Here is a 20,549-nt window from a genome sequence, read left to right as displayed (position 1 = left end):
ACCGGAGAAAAACCAAAAAAAAAAAAAAAAAAGTTTTAAAGGTTTTTGTTTTTTAAAATAGGTCAGAGCATAATTAGGAGAGCTGTCTGTTTTTAACCCTTTATGTAGTCTTTACTGTAAACTTTCAGTAAATATTTGCTAGTTGATTACTGACTGTGAATAGGTCAATATTAATAGGTTAATATTATGGGCAGTATTTAAGCTTGTGTATCTGATTTATTTCACTCCCATATTTTCCAGGTACAACAATTTTTCTACAAGTGTCTCAAACTGACTCTTAAAGATGATGTTAATGTCTCAAAGGATGGCTTATAATTATAATTATTATTTTTTTCTTATTTGTCTTGCCCACATATCAATGCCTTCTCAGGGGTTTTTCTCTTTTTTTGAAACATCTACACTGATTCACATTAATTTCTGTATAAGAAAGTAAATTTCCCCTAACTTTCTGCAAAATCTTAAAATGAACACCCCCAAAGCAAGTAGAAACACCACGTATCTTCTGAAATTCTACTTGGATTCTCACCTAAGTCATCATTAATGAGAACAGGTAAAACATGTGAGGCTATTTCAGTGCTGTGATTTCATGGAAGTCGAAGGACTGCACGCTGAACGGTGTGTCTCATCAAGTTGGCAGTTCTTTTCACACAAGACTGTTGGTCAAATGCAAACATATTTGATAGGTTTTTAATTTAGTTATGAATTTACTAGCATAGATTAAGTTGTTAGTGTACTAAACAGTTCTGTTGTTTCTCAGGTGGTGGATTTGGCACCCTTATCCTCTGAGGCCTATAGCTGATATCAGGAAAAGGTGCTGAATACAAGTTTCACCTGCTCCATAACTTGAATGAGTGCTCTTCTTTAAAATATATCTTATTTACTGATCAGCATCATTTTTGTGTGTTTGTGTATAGGCAGCATGTCGGCTGGAACACCAATCATGCTGAATACCAACCCTCAGGATCTGCAGGTCCAAACGTTTACTGTTGAGAAATTACTGGAGCCGCTCATAATCCAGGTATGAAAACCATGGGAGTTATGGGCAGTTACTGCATAATAGTTTAAAAAATGGAAAAAATAATAATTCAAGGAAAGACTTGACTTTTATATATGACATGTCTTCTAAAATGGTCCTTTAATTAAAATATTAAAATTGAAAAATGTGTATTTAGTATTAATAATAAAATTCTGAGTTTCTCCCAGATTCTTTTGTGGCAGCAAGAGCAATATAAATATGTACACATAATTTTCAAACTACCTTTGTATAAATTATCTTGTTTGGTAGTCATGAAACCTGAGCAAGGCAAGAAGTGTGGTTAAAACCATGGTTATTATAGAAAGAATCCCAGTGACTTGCTCCAGGAGATATGGTTGTTGTCCTGGTTACTTTTATCTCATTGCTGAGACAAAATGCCTGATGCCCAGAATTAAGGAAGGACAAGTTTATCTAGCTCACAGTCTGTGGAAGTTTCAGTCCATACTCAGCTGGCTCCAAGGCAGAGTGGCACATGGCAGAGAGCAACATTCATGGCAGCAGGAAACAGCAAAAGCAACAAGAGCCAAAGGGGGAGAAAAGCCCCTGGATACAATATAAGGGAGGGAAAGAGGCTTGCTCTCTGCTGCTTTTACATGCCTATATTTGTTTAACTGAGTAACCAATTTGAAGATAGCAATATGTAATACAACAACTATTGTTAATTGTCTGTCATCTGGTCTGAAATTCTGTATTGCTTGTATTGTTTGGGTGTTGTTTTTTTATGTCTGTTTGTTAATGTGTTTTCATTCCTTACCTTTAAAAATAAAAAAAATTCAGAAAAATATTTATAATAGTCATCCAAAGAATCATATGCAAGAGAGTGCAGGAAATCCGTCCACACACTAAAAACCAAAGAATCCAGCTCAGGGCCTGGATCCTTTGATAATGTCCTGCATGAGTCCAGCTGAAGACCTAGAGCCCATAAAGATGCCTCCCATGGGTCCGACTGAAGGCCCAGAGCCCATAACAATATCTCAGGCAGGCCTGTTTCATGGATCTGCACTGGAAAGGCCTGAAGGTCAGTAGTGGAAGCTAGAAAGTCTGTGCAAGTAGGATGAAAGATCTGTGCTATGAAGGCTGAGGGATCTGCACTGGAGCCAGGAAGCGATGCAAGAACCAGAGCTTCCCAGAGGTAGAAATGGAGAAGAAGAAGTGAGGCTGTCAGAAACTGAGAAAAGCTGTAAGGATCTGTTCATTCTGTTGGAGGAACTTATCATGCTGGCTTTCCTGATGAACTTGGCTGTTTGTATTTTCCAAGGAGTTCAGGACCTTGTTGGCACTGAGAATGGCTTTGGTTCACTTTGGGGGAGCTGTGGTCCTCACTTTGAGCATTGCTTCCTGGCTCCAGAGGGGAAGATGGTGCACTGCTCAGTCTCCTGGAGAAGCTTGCTGCACTGGCTTTCCTGATGGGAACTCGGCTGTCCTCATCATCGGGGGAGCTCGGGACCTCACTGTTGCTGAGGATGGCTGTGCTACTTTTCTGGGAAGCTCTTTGACTTTGAAATGCACTCATTTTTGATAAGGAGAACCCCATTATTAAAAAAATCCAGTGTGTATCTATATAATTTTGTCGTACTAATATTCTGCATTTCAGAGTCAAAGAGGTGTTTTAAAATAATTGACCTTATTGGATTTGATGCTCAGCTTTTATCTGTTTCATGGATCTGTTTCATGGACTTGAAGATAACAATATGTTATTACTTGTGAACACAAAATACCTGCTAAACTACATTAGAGGTGATTTTTCTAGGATAACATTGTGTTGAATATCTTACATATTCTTTTTTTCTGATTGCTTATTTCAAAATGATTGACAAATATAGATATTCAAAGTTTATGATGTGATTTGATATGCATATGTATTATGTAATGATTACTACAGTCAAATTAATTAACATGTCTATCACCACCCATAATTACTATTTTATATGTGTGTGGTGAAAACACTTAAAATGTATTCTATCATCAAATTTTAAGTATTGAGTACAGTACTGTTAACAATAGTTTGCATGCTGTCCATTAGATCCACAGAATTTATTCTTTTTTTTGTTATTTTGAAACAGAATCTGTGTAGTGCAGGCTGGCTTTGAACTCATGGTGAACCTCCTGCCTCAGCCTTCCAAGTGCTGCAATTACAGGCATGTACCACCGTGCCTCGCTAAATTGATTCATTTTATAATTGAAAGTTTGTACTCTTTGATCAGTGTCTTCCCAATTACCAACCCTTTACTGCTGGAAGCCGATATTTTACTCTCTGCTTCTATGATTCTGTATATATGTGAGATTGTATAGTATTTGTCTTTCTGTGTAAGTTATTGTACAGTTGCATGGCTTAGTTCACTTAACATAATGTCTCCAGATTCATCTGTTTTGGCAAATGGCACAGTTTCTTTACTAAAAATGAATTAATAGTATACATATATGAGTATATACACAGCCTACATTTTATTTATTAATTTATTTATTAATAGACTTTTAGGTTGCTTCCGGGTTTGGCTACTATTCCAAAGAGTGTTAAATTTGAATAGTTATATGGCTTATTTTAAATGTAAGATATAACCTCTGATTACACTGAAAAACATTCAAATAGAAGTTTATTATCTTTAAATTTACACTGCTATCAGGTGAGGTTATCAATTTAGTAGTCCTGTGAAAAACTCTAACCACTCCTCATTGCTTATCTTCATGTTATATTCCTTTGCATTCCAAGTTCTACAGAAATTACTATCACTGCACATAACTCAAAGTCAAAATTGCATTTTAATTTTTGGAGCAATTGGTCATAGAGACTATTATGTCACTCTAACTTCTAAACTTATTTATTCATAAATCTTTATCTGCTCTTTTTATAGTTGCCAAAGTCTTCCCTACTGAACCTGATTTATCTTTAATCTATTTTTTTTTCTCTTGGGCACAGGTAAATCACTAGGTTATTTTGCAGGAATGTTCACCCTGGGATATATTTCAATCATTCACTTTCATTTTCTGTGTGTAATAACTTACACAGTTGCATCCCTCTGTAATAAATTCCTCCAATGGATCAGAAATATTTTTTCTGAGCAATTACATTTTTATGATTGCAACTGTAGGCATCTGCACTTTATCACTTCCAAGACCCAAGGTTGGCAGTGCAGTGCAGAAAATATATTTATGCAGAATTGTGCTTTAAAGAATTTACATCTCTATGTAGTATACTCTCTGAAGGGGACATAAACTGCTAGATCATGTTATAGTCATTACATAATAGAACCATCCATAATTTTATTTGCCACAAAATATAATTTGTTATATGTCAAATTCATGTTGAATGTGAGTTAAAAGAACTGACTTACTAAAATTCCCTCAAAATACAAATAATAACAAATTTCTTATAATGACTTACCATTTATTAAGGACTTTTTGAATAGAGGTTGAAATATGTTTTCTGATATAAATATATTCCAAGTTTTCAAGAGGTAAATATATTGTTGGGTCAACAGTTGCAAAACCTTATTTCTCAGGATCTTACCCCTACCTCTTATAGGGCCTTTTGGCCTTTTGCCAATTTCTACCCCCATTATTTCTGTGCTACCCATTTTTCTAGGATTTCCCTCCGGATACCCTATATATATATATATATACACACACACACACACACACACACACACACACACACACACACATATATATACACATACACACACACATATATATACATATATATACACATACATATATATGTATATACATATATATACATATATATGTATGTGTGTATATATATATATATATAGTATTCACTGACTCAAATTTAAGGATGTATGGTTTCCCCTAGGTCAGGTAGCATAAGCAACACATTTGGTGATAAGGAAATAATCTCCATATCTCAGAGGTTTAACAATGTATATTTTTGTGTTCAAGCTATAGGACCAATATAAGTTGGCTGGGATCTCAGCCCAGTAAAGACAAGTAGGGACCTAGGCTAATACAGACCCTCATGGATATGTGCTTCCACTGTCACTGTCACTGTCACAGAGACGTGAGAGCATAATGAATCATGCAAGACCTCTTCACAGGTCCACCTCAGTGTGATCTATGTTAGTTCCATCACAATGCTTTTGACAAAGCAAGCCACATGGTCAAAGTAGATGTTAGATGCACAGTCCTGGCCTGTGCTCAGAGGAGAGCTAACTACTAATCTTCCACTGCCTCCTGTTTAGGGGTTCCATTTGTTAAGTCTCACATCTGCTCTGAAGTCACTTTGTCACCCTGGCCATAGCTGACTTTATTGTGGTTATGTGGCGGCTAACTCCGTGACATTCAATTACAGGTTGGCAAAGAGCCTGGAGGTGCCCTGGCATGAGAGCTCTGCCTCTGAGGGGTGATCGTCAGTCGGGTCTGTTACCATTCGTAGGGGGGAAAGAGATCTGCTCTACTTCCCTTAGTTCCACTGTGGGAGTTGTGATTGGATCTGGGAACTCAGCTGATGTAAGAGCCTATCAGCAAGAGAAGAGCATAAGCGCTTCGGGAACTTTATACTTGTACGGGGACTTTCACAAGAGAGTGAAGTCTGAAGAAAGAACCCAAGTATGTTTTTATACTTTAGACAAAGAATAATAAATTTAAAAAGAAGCACAGCAAAAATGGATATCTGGACTAGGATAGTAAATTCTAGGGATGTTACTAAGAGATATCCAGGGGGAAGGATGATGGAGAAGCTCGTGGAAGATAAGTGTTACTTTGGAGTATGTTTATTCAGGTTCATTCCAGGCCAAATTACCAGTCTCTGGTGATCAAGCCTATTTCCCCACATTGGTACGTAAAGCATATCCAACCCGAAAGAATCTTTGTGGCTTGCTACGTGTAGGGAAAGTCAGGCCAAATGGCCCATTCTAAAGGCCCAGTTCCTTCAGTGATATCAGCTTGGAAAATTCAGTATACCAGTTTGGCATATTTTGAGATGGCGTGTCCTTAAACTACTTCCCCAGACTCCTTTTGGGAGTTGACTGCATACTGATAGTTAAGGAGTGGTTAACTACAGTTAAATAGTTGTATCAGCAGCAAAACTGAAAGCCATGCAAGAAAGAAGCAGAGACACAGAGAAAAGTTGACTCACACTGATAATAGAGAAGTTTTCAAATTTGGATTAACAGTTTCCTGTGGTCCAGGTACAATAAGATTACCCAGTTAGAAGGGTTTTAAGAAATATTTCCAATTTCTATACGCATTTACAGTGTTCCAGCCTCTGTGGGACTTCACTATTTCCAGTTCCCTTGAGGACCAGTCATGTAACCAGATATTTCTTCCTTATGTAATTTAATTTCTTGGTCTCCTACTGTCCCTGCAAATTCAAAGGAAGTTCAATTGGCAGAAGCAATCCAGGGTTTCTGTAATTACCCTCACTTACTTATGGTGGAGTGGGGATTTTCTTACAAAATGTTCTATCTGCTTTTCTCCTATCTGCGTATTTGGAGTCTCTGAGGTACAACTCACTTATGACAGCAACCAATTCATCCGCTATGCAGCCTCATGCTGTTTGAGTTCCTCTTGCTGGTGATGGAAGGTGACTGCCAATGATGTCCACCGTGAGACTAGGAAAGGACATGGCAAAGCGGACGTATTCTAGTGCCTCCAGGACTGCCATTCCTCAAGGTGACAGAACAGTGCTGGGCTCCTGCCGAAGAGCGAAAATGCTCCTCATTCCAACCCTGTGCTTTGCTCTGTTATGTGGGCCTGCAAAAAGAGGTGCTTGTACCTAAGTCACAAAAGTGTTCTTACAGAAGCAGTCCCTTCCACCTTTCTGATCTGTCCCTGGTGTTTGTTTTGAGTCAAACCCAGTCCAGCGGTGGGATGAGAAACAGTTAATCTTACCTCCTCAAACACCATGTTTTTCATTCCTCCTTAGCTCCTATCAAGAGTCTCTCTGCCACAACTCACTCTCAGCAAAATTTCATTATCTTGTTGAGCCAAAACCCAAACAAAAAGCAAGCAGTCATGTACATCAGTTTATGCACATAGATGCCAAGTGCCCACAGGGTTAGTTTCCCACTGTTATACATGGATCTAAGTAGCTTCCAGGTACCAAAGGGAAGATGTGCCTGGCCTGTTTGGCTTCCTCCCCTAGAATATAATTTTGTTTGTTTCTTTCAGACAATAATTCTTGGTGTGTGTGTGTATGTGTGTGTGTGTGTGTGACTGCTTTCTGTCATTTGGAATGAGCATGATACCATTTATTTTTTATTTTTTATTTTTTTTTTGTTTTGGTTTTTCTCCGGTACTGGGAACCGAACTCACGACCTTGCGCTTGCCAGGCAGGCGCTTTGCCGCTGAGCTAAATCCCCAGCCCCTGATACCATTTATTTATGTTTCTTTGGTTTGATCTTCAAACTTCTTTTTTCATCCTTCTCAATTACTCTATCAATAGAATTTATATCAGAATTAATCTTAAAGGTTACAAATCTCAAAGACAATTCTGCACAAGTATAATGTTTGTGTATTTTTAAGCAAATATTTGGGTTTAACTGTAATTTGAATAAGTGTCTTTAAAAGTAAATTAATTATCTTTTAAGTACTTGTGGCCTCAAGGCTTAATAAGTATAATAAAGCTATTGTTTTTATGGTAGGATAAAGAAATAAACTTAATTCTGTTTCAATAACATTTTAAAGTTTAAGGTATAGCTGAGGTGATTCTAAGAAGCTGAATTCTTTAATTTCTGCATTCTTTTACTTCAGAAAACTGCTCCCATGGGAAGGCTGTTAGGCTATAGCATTTCTTGAGAAATAAATAAATGAGCAAAGGGAAGACACTCTTTAAATGAAAATAAGGGTGGGAAAAACTTGGAGCTAACTGGTTACCACAGGGTGAGTCCAGTTGGAGCATGTGTGGCAAGCTTACAGGACACTGGCCCGCACCAGATGGAGACGGACAGTGGACAGTTGTCAGGCCCTCATGGGCTTCAGCTCTTCCCCATGGCCTCCTCGTCCTTTTGCTCTGTCACACTGATTTTCTCTCTCCTCACTCCACTCTTGCTAACCTGTTGCCCTGACTACATCCTTTCATTTTCAGTTTGTTAACATTTTACCTTTTCAATCACAGCTCATCTTTTCCACCATGAGTTCAGATTTATTGCACAGATCATCATTTCTAACTTAGCTTTGGGTTACGACTTTTGTCTTATAAACCAATTTCATAGGCAGCCTGGTAGTGTAGACTGATAAGCCCAGATTTACCTGCCCTTTAAGTGGGAACTGCTAGAGTGATGAAAGCGACTGTGACTCATTTTTCTGAAAGGATGGCAGAGCCCAATATTTACCTAGACATAGTCATCTCCATTGCTGGAATGCGAGTCTACCTATCTTGGGTTCTCCTGGGCTATTTCGGATCCACCTAGGTTCAGTTGCTTCTACTATGGCTTGAAAACTCCATGCATCTAGACTAGTGGTTGGTAAACTTTTTCTGTACCAGTCCAGATAGGGAGAAGTTACAGATTTGATGGCCTTAGGGTCTCTGCTGCAACTATTCTACTGTTATAGTATGAAGATAGCCATAGACAAAATGTAAACAAATGGAAGTGGCTGTGTTCCAATAAAACTAATTATTTTCTAAGGTAGGCAAGTGGTCAGGCTTGGCTTTAGCAATAATTTGCAGACTTCTGTTCCAAGCTGACCATTTTTGTCTGGAAATATTCTACACTCACTGGCTAAAGAATGGTAAGAAATAGGTGCTATCTCCCACAGTGAGAGCCTCCTGCGATACAAATTATGACAGAGTGGTTTATGGCCACGTCCTCTGAGAGACACAAAAGCTCTTGGGGAAGAGTGCGCAGTAGGCAGTTCAGGAAACTCCTGTTACTGCTGAGATCCTGTTATCCCAGTGCTTTTCAACACAGGCTGCACATTAAAATCACCTGGGGAGCTTTTAAAAGTCATGATGCCCAGGCCTCACAAACACAGCTAAACTGGGATCTCTGGGAGTAGGACCAAGCAGCGATTTATAAGCCCCCAGGTACTAAAATGTAAGAACTGCTGCACTGGCCATTATATGAGCCAGCAGTGAGTGTGGTTCTGCCTCTTGCCCAAGGCTTGTGCTATAACTGTATTCCTCCTATTTTTTTTAGCCTTGTTATAGTTCTCTCTCCCTCTCTCTCTGTCTCTCTCTCTGTCTGTCTCTCTTTCTCTCTGTCTCTCTCTCCCTCTATTTCCACAGTACTGAGTGCTCCTCAAATTAAGGTCCAAAACATATGGTTTATGATTTGCAAAGTTTTTAAAAGACAATTTGGATTACTGGCCCTAGCTTTCAAGATACTCTTTTTCTCCAGTTTAGATACATTTTCCTGTATTCTCCACTTCACATTTTTAACATTTCTGAAATTAGGGTGCACCCAAATGATAGACATAACATTTAATGTAGCTTTCCTTTTTGGTCTTTTAAGGGATTACAAATTTATCCACAGTACACTTTAGTTCCTCTATTTTTTTTTAAAATTTGTTTTGTGGATACACGCTTGCTGTACAGGAAATTTAAATTCATCTTAGGGAGTATATACATGTACATAAGGCATCTTGATTCTTTTTTATTCCCTTTTCCATCCTTACCCACCTCCTTCTCTCCTTCTCTAAATCCCCTGCTAAAAGAGGTCTGACCTTCATTTGCTTCTACACACTGGGGTTTGGGATAAATGCTTTGGGTATTTTAGCCGATAAGAGGGTGTGAGTTAAGAATATAAACCACCCATCTTGGTGAATGCTCAGTCTCTTACTGCTCAGAAGCAGGTGGTTGAGGTGGGAGTGTTCTGTGTGTGCTCATGTGGTAGGAGACGGGGCCTTTGGATACATGTAGTGGCTCTTGAACACTTGGTGGCTATTGCTCCAGCATGGCGGGTGTAGAATGCTCTCTAAGCTGGTGACCTGAGTCTCAACACAGAGCCATCTTTTGGACATCTCTGTGCATATACTAATGTAGCCTATAGGTGGTAAAATTTGGGAACAGTTTTTTTTTTGGCTTGGTTAGGGCTTGTGGTTCTCCTAGGATGCCTTAGTCACACATTGGCAGTTGATGTTTCTTCCTGAGTCTCAACTACATCCTCCAGTCAGTGTCTGATATCATGTGTCTATCACTCTGCCTCTGCTAAATGATCACCTTGCTCTTTGGCATGGTAAATGCATGGTAGGTCCAGCAGTCTTCACCCCAGCCACATTTTGATTCCTTTTACTAAAGGATGTCTGGTTTTATTCAGGTCTTGTGGGAATGATGAATGAGTTAGGAAATCTAAGCTGGTCTTTCCCCTACGTATTTGCACTGTGATGCCAAGATGATAGTGTAAGTACACCAAAGTTTTGTGCAGGGAAGGTGATGAAGCTATTTTTTCCCAGAATCTCAATGATAAATAGAATCAAAGTCTGTCACCATTCAGTGTTTTCCACATAACTGTGTCAGCTGAAGCTAACGTAGCTCCCAGTCTGTGAGATCCGAGAGAGGAACTAAGGACATGTGTCTTACCTATGTCTTGTGCCAATCAGCTCCTTCTTCCAATAATCCATTTGGAGCTCAGCTCCCCTAGCCTGGTTCATATCTGACTAGATAGTCTTTCTTCATCAAACTCTGTGATCTAGTTTATCAGATCTAGATTTTGCTAGATGAGAGCCAGAGGGATTTAGAGGACAATTTTCTTTTTCTTTAATGACTTTTTCAATGGTTTTCATGATTAGGACCAAGATAGTCATCTTCAAAACTCAAAGACAATCAGTGGTTACATTTATTCCATTTGCTCTCTCCTTAGGATAGTAGGCATCTTAGTATGTTTTTTGGTGCTATAATAAAATACCACAGACAGGGAGATTATGAACAAAAGAAGTTTATTGGCTCATACTTCTGGAGGCTGAGAAGCCTAAGTTTGAGGGGCTACATTTGGTGAGTGCCTTTTTTCTGTGTTCTAACATAGTAGAAGGTCTCACATGGTGAGGAGGGTGAGAAGGAGGAGGAAGTGAGGAGGGGGAAGGAGAAGAAGAAGACGAAAAGAGAGGAGAGACAGGAGAAGAACAAAGAGTAACAGGACCAAATTGCTCCCTTTTATTATTAATGCACACATGTTATAATGACCCAATTAACTCACGATGGCAGAGCCCTCAGGACAAAACCACCTCTGAAAGGGGCCACCTTTCACCACTGTTACAGTGAGAATTAGACTTCAATATGAATTTTGGAGAGAACATTTACATCATAGTAGTAGACCTTTTGGCTCAGGCCTGAATATGAAAGGTTCAATAGTGACAAAATATTATCCATACTTACATTAGGAAAAGAAGTGGTTAAATGACAGTATGTATCACAATTAAGAGACCATTGTAATATCAAAGGAGGAACTTCCGGGCATTAAGTCAAGTGATGACCAATGAGATTCAAGACTGATACATATTTTTCACAAGCGGAGGGACAAACATGCCTTTTTTGACTTACAGGTGGATGCAAGCTAATCAGTTTTTAAACTGAGCATTAGTGCTTAATTCGCATATGGACTGCACTCAAATCACATGTGTGTTGCTCTAAGACCATGAGCCCTACAAATATAAGCACAATCTACTGTGGCCTTTCTTGCTGAATGTTCATTATTGCTCTTATTTATATTCCGTGAGCAAGTAGAAATATATATATATATATATTTCCATGAATGCTTTAAATATAATGAAATTTTGTGTTAGAGGAGATCAGTAAAGAGTAAATCTCATAGTGTAAGGTAGATAGGGAAAAAAAGGAATCTGCCAACACAGAGTGGAGGTGAAATGTAGAAAGAACTTCATAAGTTTGTGTTTAGCAAAGCACACGACATGGATCATTCATTTTTAAGGTTGTCAGGGAATAAATAATTATTAAAGAAAACTGGAACATAGAACTAGGGAAGTCATAACCCTATTTTACCACCAGTCACTGCTGAAAATGGGATGCTGAGCTAGATAGACCAATGGAACACATGAATGTGCCTGAACTGTTACATGTGAGGTCAAGTCCTTCTTGATTTTAGCATCAGCATTTGTTTGGTTGGGTTTTGCAGATCTTCTTTTGTACCCTTGAAGCAGTCAATGGATTGTATATTCTATATAAAAACCATCTTTCCTAAATAATACTTACATTTGAAATCACAAGAGCCACTTTTTCTAGGGTTCATAAGTTTACAGTTGAGTGTCCTGAGAAATATTACCTCTAAATGTTGGGGTTCCTCAGCACTCAGCCCCATGACTTCTTTCTGGCTGTACTTTGGCTTTAGGAAAACACATCCCATTTCTGGTTTAAAAATTATTGCTCTTTTTAAAACTCATTTTATAGATTTTAATTGTATAGATTTAATTGTGTTGAAATGCCCGTGTTTTGTCCATATTTTTCTTTAACATGTTAGTTATATTTAGAAGTACAGGAAAACCTTGGTTAGCACAATTCACTCCAGAAGCATACTTGTAAAGAAAAGCATTTGTATATCAAGGCAAATTTTCTCACAAGAAATAATGGAAACTCAGATGGTTCGTTCCACAACCCAAAAATATTCATATAAAATGATTAAAACACTGTAATCTAATTTGTTGTTTTACATTAAAAATTATTATTCTTCAAAATCTTATTAAGATCAGCAAAACTACTGATATGTGAATAATTAGAATGAAAAAGTAAGTTATAAGAAACTTATCTCCATTCTTTACTTCTCTCAGAATTGTAGTCTGTACTTTAGCAATTCTAATAGGCAAGCCAACAATGCCTCACACTCCAGTCTTGACTCCCCTTCCCCCTTACTCTTAATTTCCTCATCTAAGTATTACTTCCCTTTACCCCACTGCTCAGGCCATGTGCCGTATAATTATCCTTGATCCCATATTTTTTTCATAAACCATATATAATCTATCAGTAAACCCTGGTGACTCATTTCCAAATGAACAAAATTTTGCAAATTCTCAACAACTCTCAACCAAACATTGTGACTCTTGGTTTAAGGCTTTTAAAATCTACAGTTTTATTGAAATTTTTCTCCAGTAAATCAAGCATTATGTATTTATTTATAATGTATAGTACATTAGCTATGGGTTTTCAGGATGAGTTAAACATGGCCCCTGCCTTTATTGAGTTCATGGTACTGTCTTCCAAGTCCTAGGCCAGTGGGACCTGACTGCAGGAGTCCCAAAATACCAGGTCTGGCTACTTGCCCCCAAAATCGAACTGGAAAATTGATGGTGCAAAAAAGGAAAGGAATTTATGCAGTATAGTCATACTGGGGAGACAAAGGGGGACAGTCATCCTCAGTGCTGTATGAGGGTATGAATTAGAGCCTCAGAATTAAATGGGAAAAGAATAAAAGAAAGAAATATGCACAGTTAAGCAGATCTGGTTGATTATTAATGTGGTTCTGGTTCTTCAAGGTCTTGCTAACTGCAAAGTAGTCATTATCACTTGAGGGAGCAGTTGGATTCCTGCTGCTTAGGGGACTGTCCTGGTACCAGTTGAAACTGCGGAGGCCCAGTTGAGACACAGCCAGCCCAAAGAAGAGAGGCAGAGTGAAGAGATGTGGCAATGTGGGAATGTCTTGACATATCTTTACTCTCAGCTGCTCAGCTCAGCTCACTATCTGCCCAGCTTCCCAGCTGCTTAGATGGGGTCTACCTCTTTATTTAGCTGCACACACTTGTAGCAGCTGTCCTTGCCCAGCCAGCCTCAGTGTCCAGCCACTGGTGAGGGTCCCAGCTGCCCTATACTTGCAGCAGTCCACAGCCCCTCGCCAGCTGCTCAATCCCCCAGCCAGCCTGCCAACCCTTGTGGCAGTCCAGGTTTATAGTAAAATATACAATAGTGGCTATGTGCCAGTATTGACCTTGGCTGTATGAGTTATTTACACTGAGACAATGAGACATGGCTGTGCTGGGAGTTTGCAGTTTAGCACTTATGACCCCTTGGAAATCACCTTTCCATAACCTGAATTGTAGTGTAGTCATCTTGGGCTTGATTTTCCCCTACAGGACCAGCCTCAATTCCTGTGATAGGGTAATTGCTCCCACTTTTCAAGGGGGTGATATTCCCATCATGGATAATCTGCCTGCAAGGCTCCCTGTTCTTTGATTCTTGAAAATGTTTTATCCTAAGCTTGGTGTCTTCAGTCTCAAAGCAGGAGGAAAGAGGTTAGATAAAGTTAGGGCTGGTCAGCCTTGTATTTTTAGACAGACACTCCTTGAGTGATTAAGATGTCTACATTGCAGGGCTAAGGAGGAATTGCACCCAAAGTTTCAGGTAAAAAAGGAGACAGATATAGAATTAGGGCAGAGATGCCAAGCTTTTAGTTTCTCCTCCAGCATTAGCAGGCTCAAGTGAAGAGTCATTGCTTTTGGCAAAAGCATCCTCTAAGACTGTGTTACAGTACAGCTGATGGAGTGGTATGTTAATGGCTAATTATGTGATATTGTAATGAATGACATAAGGCAGCTAGGAGTGGGGAAAGGCATTCTAGGTTGAAGTTGCAAATGTCTTCTGTTCTGAGTCCAAGTAGTTTGTGGTCAAACTACACAAATAGAAGGTAAAAATGAAAATTTAGTCAGGAGTGAGATCATACACTGATGGAGACCACTGCGAAGCAGCCTGAGTAGGAGTTAAATTAACCAATTGGTTTTTCATGTTTACTTGTGAGTCTATCCAAAGCCTAGGCTCCATGTCTGGAGATGGGCAGTGGACTCATAGTAAGTGAACCTCTGTGAGTCACTAATCCCTACTAAGGCCTGTAATGAATGAAGCCAGAAAGCCTCAAAAGATAAGACAAGATCACAGCCAAGGACACCTGGATCTGATCTCAACTAGATAAAGACTCTAGCCACAGGCATCTCACTCCCGGATGGATTAACTTAGTACCTTACTTGGAGAGGTCCTTGAGTGGTTCCACTCTTCTTGAATATTTCCCTCCTTTCTTTTGGTAACTAAAAAATATTGACCACCCAGAGAAGGTTGTGGGCTTATCCCTGAGAGAATCATGAATTCTGTGGAAGAGTTTTGATCCTCTTGGAGCCCTGAAGTTATTGCATTTGCCTCTTTTATTTAGCCTTTGACATACACTCATTTGGGTGATTACAGACCTGATCAGCCTCCAATAACTAAGGGATGTTATTAACCTGATAACTGGCACCTGAACAGGGATGGATAGTCCTTAGACTGGAAATTTTTTAGCCTAAATGAGTAAGTGTACCTAGACTAGAAAGTGTGGGAGATGGAAAAGGCCTTCACAGGATGAAACTTTGCCAGGGATCCCTGGAGGAAGGAGGGAAGAGAAGCATTCCACAAGGCATAGGGGTGAGTCTTCCCACTGTGAACAAGCCATTTTTATCCAGAAGTAAAATGGGCTAAAAATTTTCAACCGAGGAGCAAAGATACATAAAGCTGCTCCAAAGTTTGCTTAAATGTTCAGGGGCTCATGTGCCAAGAAAAGACCTAAAAAAATGTTACAAGAGGTAATCAAATATAATTCATGGTCTCCTTGGACAGGCACTGTAGATATTGGAAAAGAGTTGGAAAAAAATCTTAGAAAGGCACACAGTATGAGAAAAATCATTTCCCCCGAGACATTCTCAACTTGGAACCTAATTTGCTCAGTTTTAATTCTGTTGCAGAGCTTATAGTCAAAAGCTTCTGACTCAGACACAGAAGAAACAAAAGAACTCCCAGCAGAGACATTTAGGGAGGAGCAGGAGCCTTTCAAAAGAAAATCCCATATGGCTCTATCCAGAAACTTACAGATTTTAAAGGAACAAGCAGCCACAAAAGGAGAAATCATTGGCATCTCTGCTTGCTTCCCAGTTGGAACTCAGTGAAATGATCATAATGAGATTGTTTCTCATTTGGCTTTTGAAATTCAGATGCTAAAAAATCTTAATCAAAGTGTTGTTAATAATGGTGTCCAAAGCCCATTTACAGCAGGTGTTTCATAGATTGCTTTGGCTACGTATCCATTGATATGATATCAGGCATCTAGCACAAACATACCTGTCCCCTGCTCAATTTCTGCATTTTGATGTACAGTTTAAAAGTGTTGTTTCAGAGCAGGCTCATAGAAACAGAACAGGCCCTAATCCATGTCCAGAAATAAATGAGGAGATGCTTTCTGCATAGATTGCTTCATAAACCCTACTAGTGTTTGGGTTTATCTTGTAGGTAGTGGGTGACCACTGGAAGTTTTATGCTAGTGCAGGTGTGTGTCAGTCAGGCCTGGAGAGTGATGCCTTCTACTAGGGGTGCAGAACTGTTGTGGGTGTAGTGATTTCTCCAGAGCCTCTTTGTAGAAGGCTTAATAGGAGCCAGAATCCTCACACACTTAAAAAAATAATAATAGATTGATTGACAGGCTGAGGTTGAGGCCCTGTTTCTGTGCTGTGGGTGACAAGGCCTTGGAGAGGAAAATGAGAGACAGGGAATAGCCCAGATGACCTTTGAGTTTCTACCTGAGGTTAAGAGTGTCAGCAGCTGAGGTAAGAGATGCAGTGGAGGACTGTTGGGTTTGTGGAAAAAAGGGTTTTACTTTGGGCATGTTGTGTTTGAAGTGTTTATTAAGGGTTAACTATTTACTTTGCTTAAACATCTTCTCATATTTAGGCTGAAATGTACTTCCTATTTTTATATCTCATCTACTTTCTTGTTTTTATCCCAAAGTCTGCTAAACTTGACTATCTACAACTTTCAGACAAAAAATATGTTCTATCTCTACTCCTTTGGACAGGGTTCTGTTCCCTTGGTAAGTCTCCCTTCTATCTCTCCTGGTGGAAAATGTTCTGTCCTTAGGGCTGCTCTTGGAAGGCCTACTTAGTTTCTGCAATCTCTGCAGCACTTTCTCTGTATGTATGTAAGTGTAAGCAGTTAGGATTCTGCAGCTACGTGTGTATTTCTATCACCATGGTGGAGCTTACTCATCTTTATTCCCTAAATGCCTAGGGTATTGTTTTAAACACAATATGCCCCCAGTAAGTGTTTACTGGCTTGGGATGGACTAGAAGAAGATTGTGGCTGGCTTTGGAGGACTGTCGACTGTTGATCTAGAGGTGCACATTTGGTGGGTTCTCAACACTGCAATCTTCCCCAGTACTTTTGTTAAGTTACTGAGGGTTATTTTAGGCAGAAAGTGAGGAACAGATGCATTTATCATGGCTTGAGAAACCAATATTCTCATATTCCCTCTGCAAGACTGACCAACACCCTTTACTTTGACAGATTATTGGTTTTATTTAGCTACAGTTTTTATTTTTCTGCCCTTTCAATTTCTTTGTTGAAGATGTAGCTAATTAACATAGTTCATAAACTAGAATTAATTCAGGGAGCAGAAATAGCCCTGAGGGCTCCTTTGAGCCATGGGAGGAAGGTTAAAATTCAAATTGCTTTAGCTCATAAGCAAGAAAGATGTCGCTGTTAACATGATCTTTGCCATAATGACAGTAGAATTAAAAGAAAAAATAGAATTAATTTGGAAAGAGCATGGTTGTAGAGCATGAACGTGTCATCTAAGTGTTAGACACTTTCTACAGAACTGGGGTCGAGATGCTTGAGTCATTGCACTGATGGAACAAATGAAAGTGAACCCCAGGCTTGCAGCACGTCCAGCGTGGTTCCCAGTGCGGGTCAGCATGGTTCCACGTGACGACAGTTGAAGGCTTGGTTCCCTGAGCGCATCAGTTTGGTGTTAGGGTCTTAGCAGCATCTAGAGAAGCACGCCTAAAGTAGGAAAGGTGACAAAGCCGGTTTTTGAATTTTAAACTTGAACGTATAATTGTTGTAAGCCATTGGAAATACACACGGTTTTCTGGAATTTTAAACTTGCATAAAGTTTATGGGACTTTCTGTTCCCAAAGAGTGGGAATTTCTGTTCTTTTATATTGCTTGAATCTCTAACGTAGCACCATTTCAGTGAGGAGCTCTTCCACACCTTCAGTTCTGATGAAAGTGCATCTTTGTGCACAGATTTATAGACTAAAAGAAAGTGAGCCAATGGAAACTCAAGCTGAAAGCCTGGAAATTTCAATGTGAGAGGAAGACAGAGAGAAAGAGGAGGTTGTATATCAGGGACAAAATGTAAAGTTAGTAAAACATGAGCTTGGATATTACATTAGAGTCATCTCTGCTGCAGGTTCAAAAAAGTCTTGAGTTCCTTACAAAAATAGAATATATTTTGTATGAAAAAGAGAAATATGAATTTCTTACAGAATAACTTGGGAGCTAATTTTACTGGCTGCCGGTATTCTCTCAGAATTGGGAGACATTTTCAAGTAACATGTGAACCCCACCTCCTTGGTGAGAATCATCTGTGCAGTGAATCACAGTCAGTGGCAGAAGTCGGTTACATTCCTATCTGAGTTGGGATGAAAAATAAAAAGATTCAGCTCTCTTTCTTTCATCACAGATTGCCCAGCCATATTTACTTTCTGAAATAAAACGAGTCATGAAAAGCTGTCACTTAACTTTGGTTTAGTCAATGCTAAATAATTACACTAGGGAATTTTGAGAGAAGATATATGTTCAAATAGCTTGTACAAGTGAATAACTTACCAGTTGCAAAGCACTTCTTAAATGGAAGAATAATGTTCTTATAGAATGTCCTCTCTCTCCTCTTGCTTTGGCATTTGTTACAAGTAACAAAGCATTTCTGGAATGCTCATTTTAATTTCCAAGCCCGGGCTATTCTGTGAAAAGCATTTGGTGCATGGAAGATTGAACAAAAGGGGAGGAACATGCAGTGGGAGGTGTCATGAATCCTGGCCCTCAGAATACGCTGTGAAGGAGCATTTCAGACAGTGATGTTATTCTTCATTTTGAACAAGTTGTAAACTAGGTGTTATAATTTGTCTTAATCTGGGAAAATATCTTTTAACTTTGTCAATATAAATTACAGTGACAGCAGTGCAATTTTGCTTTATGGAGTTTTTAAAAGCCCATATAATAAATCCAGCTTGTTGTTATCCTTATATAACACATGATGAAGATGCATGACCCAACTTATGGCTTGTAAAGCACATAGAATGTTGTTTGTTAACTTCTTTAACCACATCTAGTGTAGGAGGGTTCAGGAGCAAGATAAAATTAGGCCCAGGGAGAGTACCTTTGAAAAGGACTTCCATGACCAATTTTCTGTGTTTATGTGGGGAACAGACTTGAAAATACGCATTAAATGCCAACCAATAGTTGCATCATGTTATACGTTTAAAAAACCTTTACCTTCTTTAACCTTCATAACATGGTACAGCATAATGTGATTTCCTTATTCTCTAAGCAAGGAAACAAAGTCTTGGTGTAAGTCATCCCACTCTGGGGCATGAGCACAGGGATAAAGCAAATTGGGATGAAACAGAGGCTGACTGACCAGAAGAAAAGAAGTTCAGGCAAAATTATTTTCTTCCACACATTTCCTCTCTAGCTGACAAATTCTCAGTTCCTAGCTGCACAGTGGATCCAAATATCCAAGTGAACAAATGTCTAATGCTCCATATACTGCAAGCAAAGGGGTTGTAGAGCAGGAAGGATTTTCAGTAGGAGTTTCAGGTCTTCTGGGTTAAACACTGGATACAAGTACTGCCCCTTCCCATTCTTGTTTTTCTCCCTTTGTTTATGAGGACTTTCAAGCTTTCATTTGCTGGTGGGGGTTTAATTAGGATATAGAAGGAATGTATATTTTTCATAAAGCACTTCTGTCTGAGGTTTTTGTCTCCAAATACATATAAGCATATGAGTTGTATTTTCATTCCTCAATAATTCTCTTATCATAAGTGTGTTCTTATTTTTGTTCATATTTATTTCTTCTTTTCCACAGTTTTACTAAGGGGTAATCTACAAATACAAAGTTTTATATTTATTGTATTTGTTATTTTTTATACTTTGATGTCTTGATACATGTATAGGTTGTAAAGTGATTGAATAACTAATTAGCACATCAGTCATCTCACTTATCTTTTTGAGGATGAGGAATTTGTTCTTATTTTAAATAAGTTTACAAGTTTAAATAAGTTTGTAATATATGTTTATTATTATTATTAGTTTTTGTCTTTTTGAGACAGGGTCTCATTATGCAGTTCAGGTGGGTCTTGAACTCACTTTGTTGCCCAGGCTGGTCTCAAACTCAACGATCCTGATCCTCCTGCCTCAGCCTCCCAAGTACTGGGATGACAGGCATGTGCCACCATGCTTGGCTACAGTCAGACAACTCAAAATATGGACATTAAAAAATCCCTTCAGCTACCCCACTCATCAAGCCATACACATAATATTTATTGAACACCTACTGTGTGCAATATTCTCATTGCTGGAGAACTAAACGCATTTTGTACTTTCATGGAGTTTACATTTTTAGTATTGGCAGCATCCAATAAACATAAAAAATAAAAGTGCAGTTCCTGTGAGTGTTTTTAGGGAAAACAAAGTGGGGTGCAGTGACAGAGTGAGAGAAGATGGGGGCAGGACTGTCAGGAAAGGCCCTTTGACAGGAGACTTCAGAGGGCCTGTTGGAGAGTTTCAGTAAGACGAGAGTGCGAGGGAGACAGAGCA

At 39.0% G+C, this 20,549-nt stretch overlaps 1 protein-coding gene across 4 annotated transcripts in view; it reads left to right on the top strand.

The window, feature by feature from the left end:
* Ctnna3 (catenin (cadherin-associated protein), alpha 3) overlaps positions 1 to 20,549 on the top strand; it is a 1,502,556-nt gene that overhangs the window by 37,634 nt on the left and 1,444,373 nt on the right. For all 4 annotated transcript variants that reach the window (XM_013514887.1, XM_005385969.2, XM_005385970.2 and 1 more), the window contains exon 2: positions 915 to 1,018. In XM_013514887.1, coding sequence (XP_013370341.1) covers positions 920 to 1,018 — 99 coding nt within the window. In that variant the 5' untranslated portion in view covers positions 915 to 919. The remainder of the gene's footprint in view (positions 1 to 914; positions 1,019 to 20,549) is intronic.

Source organism: Chinchilla lanigera, unplaced genomic scaffold, assembly GCF_000276665.1.
Source record: "Chinchilla lanigera isolate Chin_1 unplaced genomic scaffold, ChiLan1.0 scaffold00024, whole genome shotgun sequence".
NCBI classification, from domain to species: Eukaryota; Metazoa; Chordata; class Mammalia; order Rodentia; family Chinchillidae; genus Chinchilla; species Chinchilla lanigera.
This window is presented reverse-complemented; position numbering and strand designations above follow the sequence as displayed.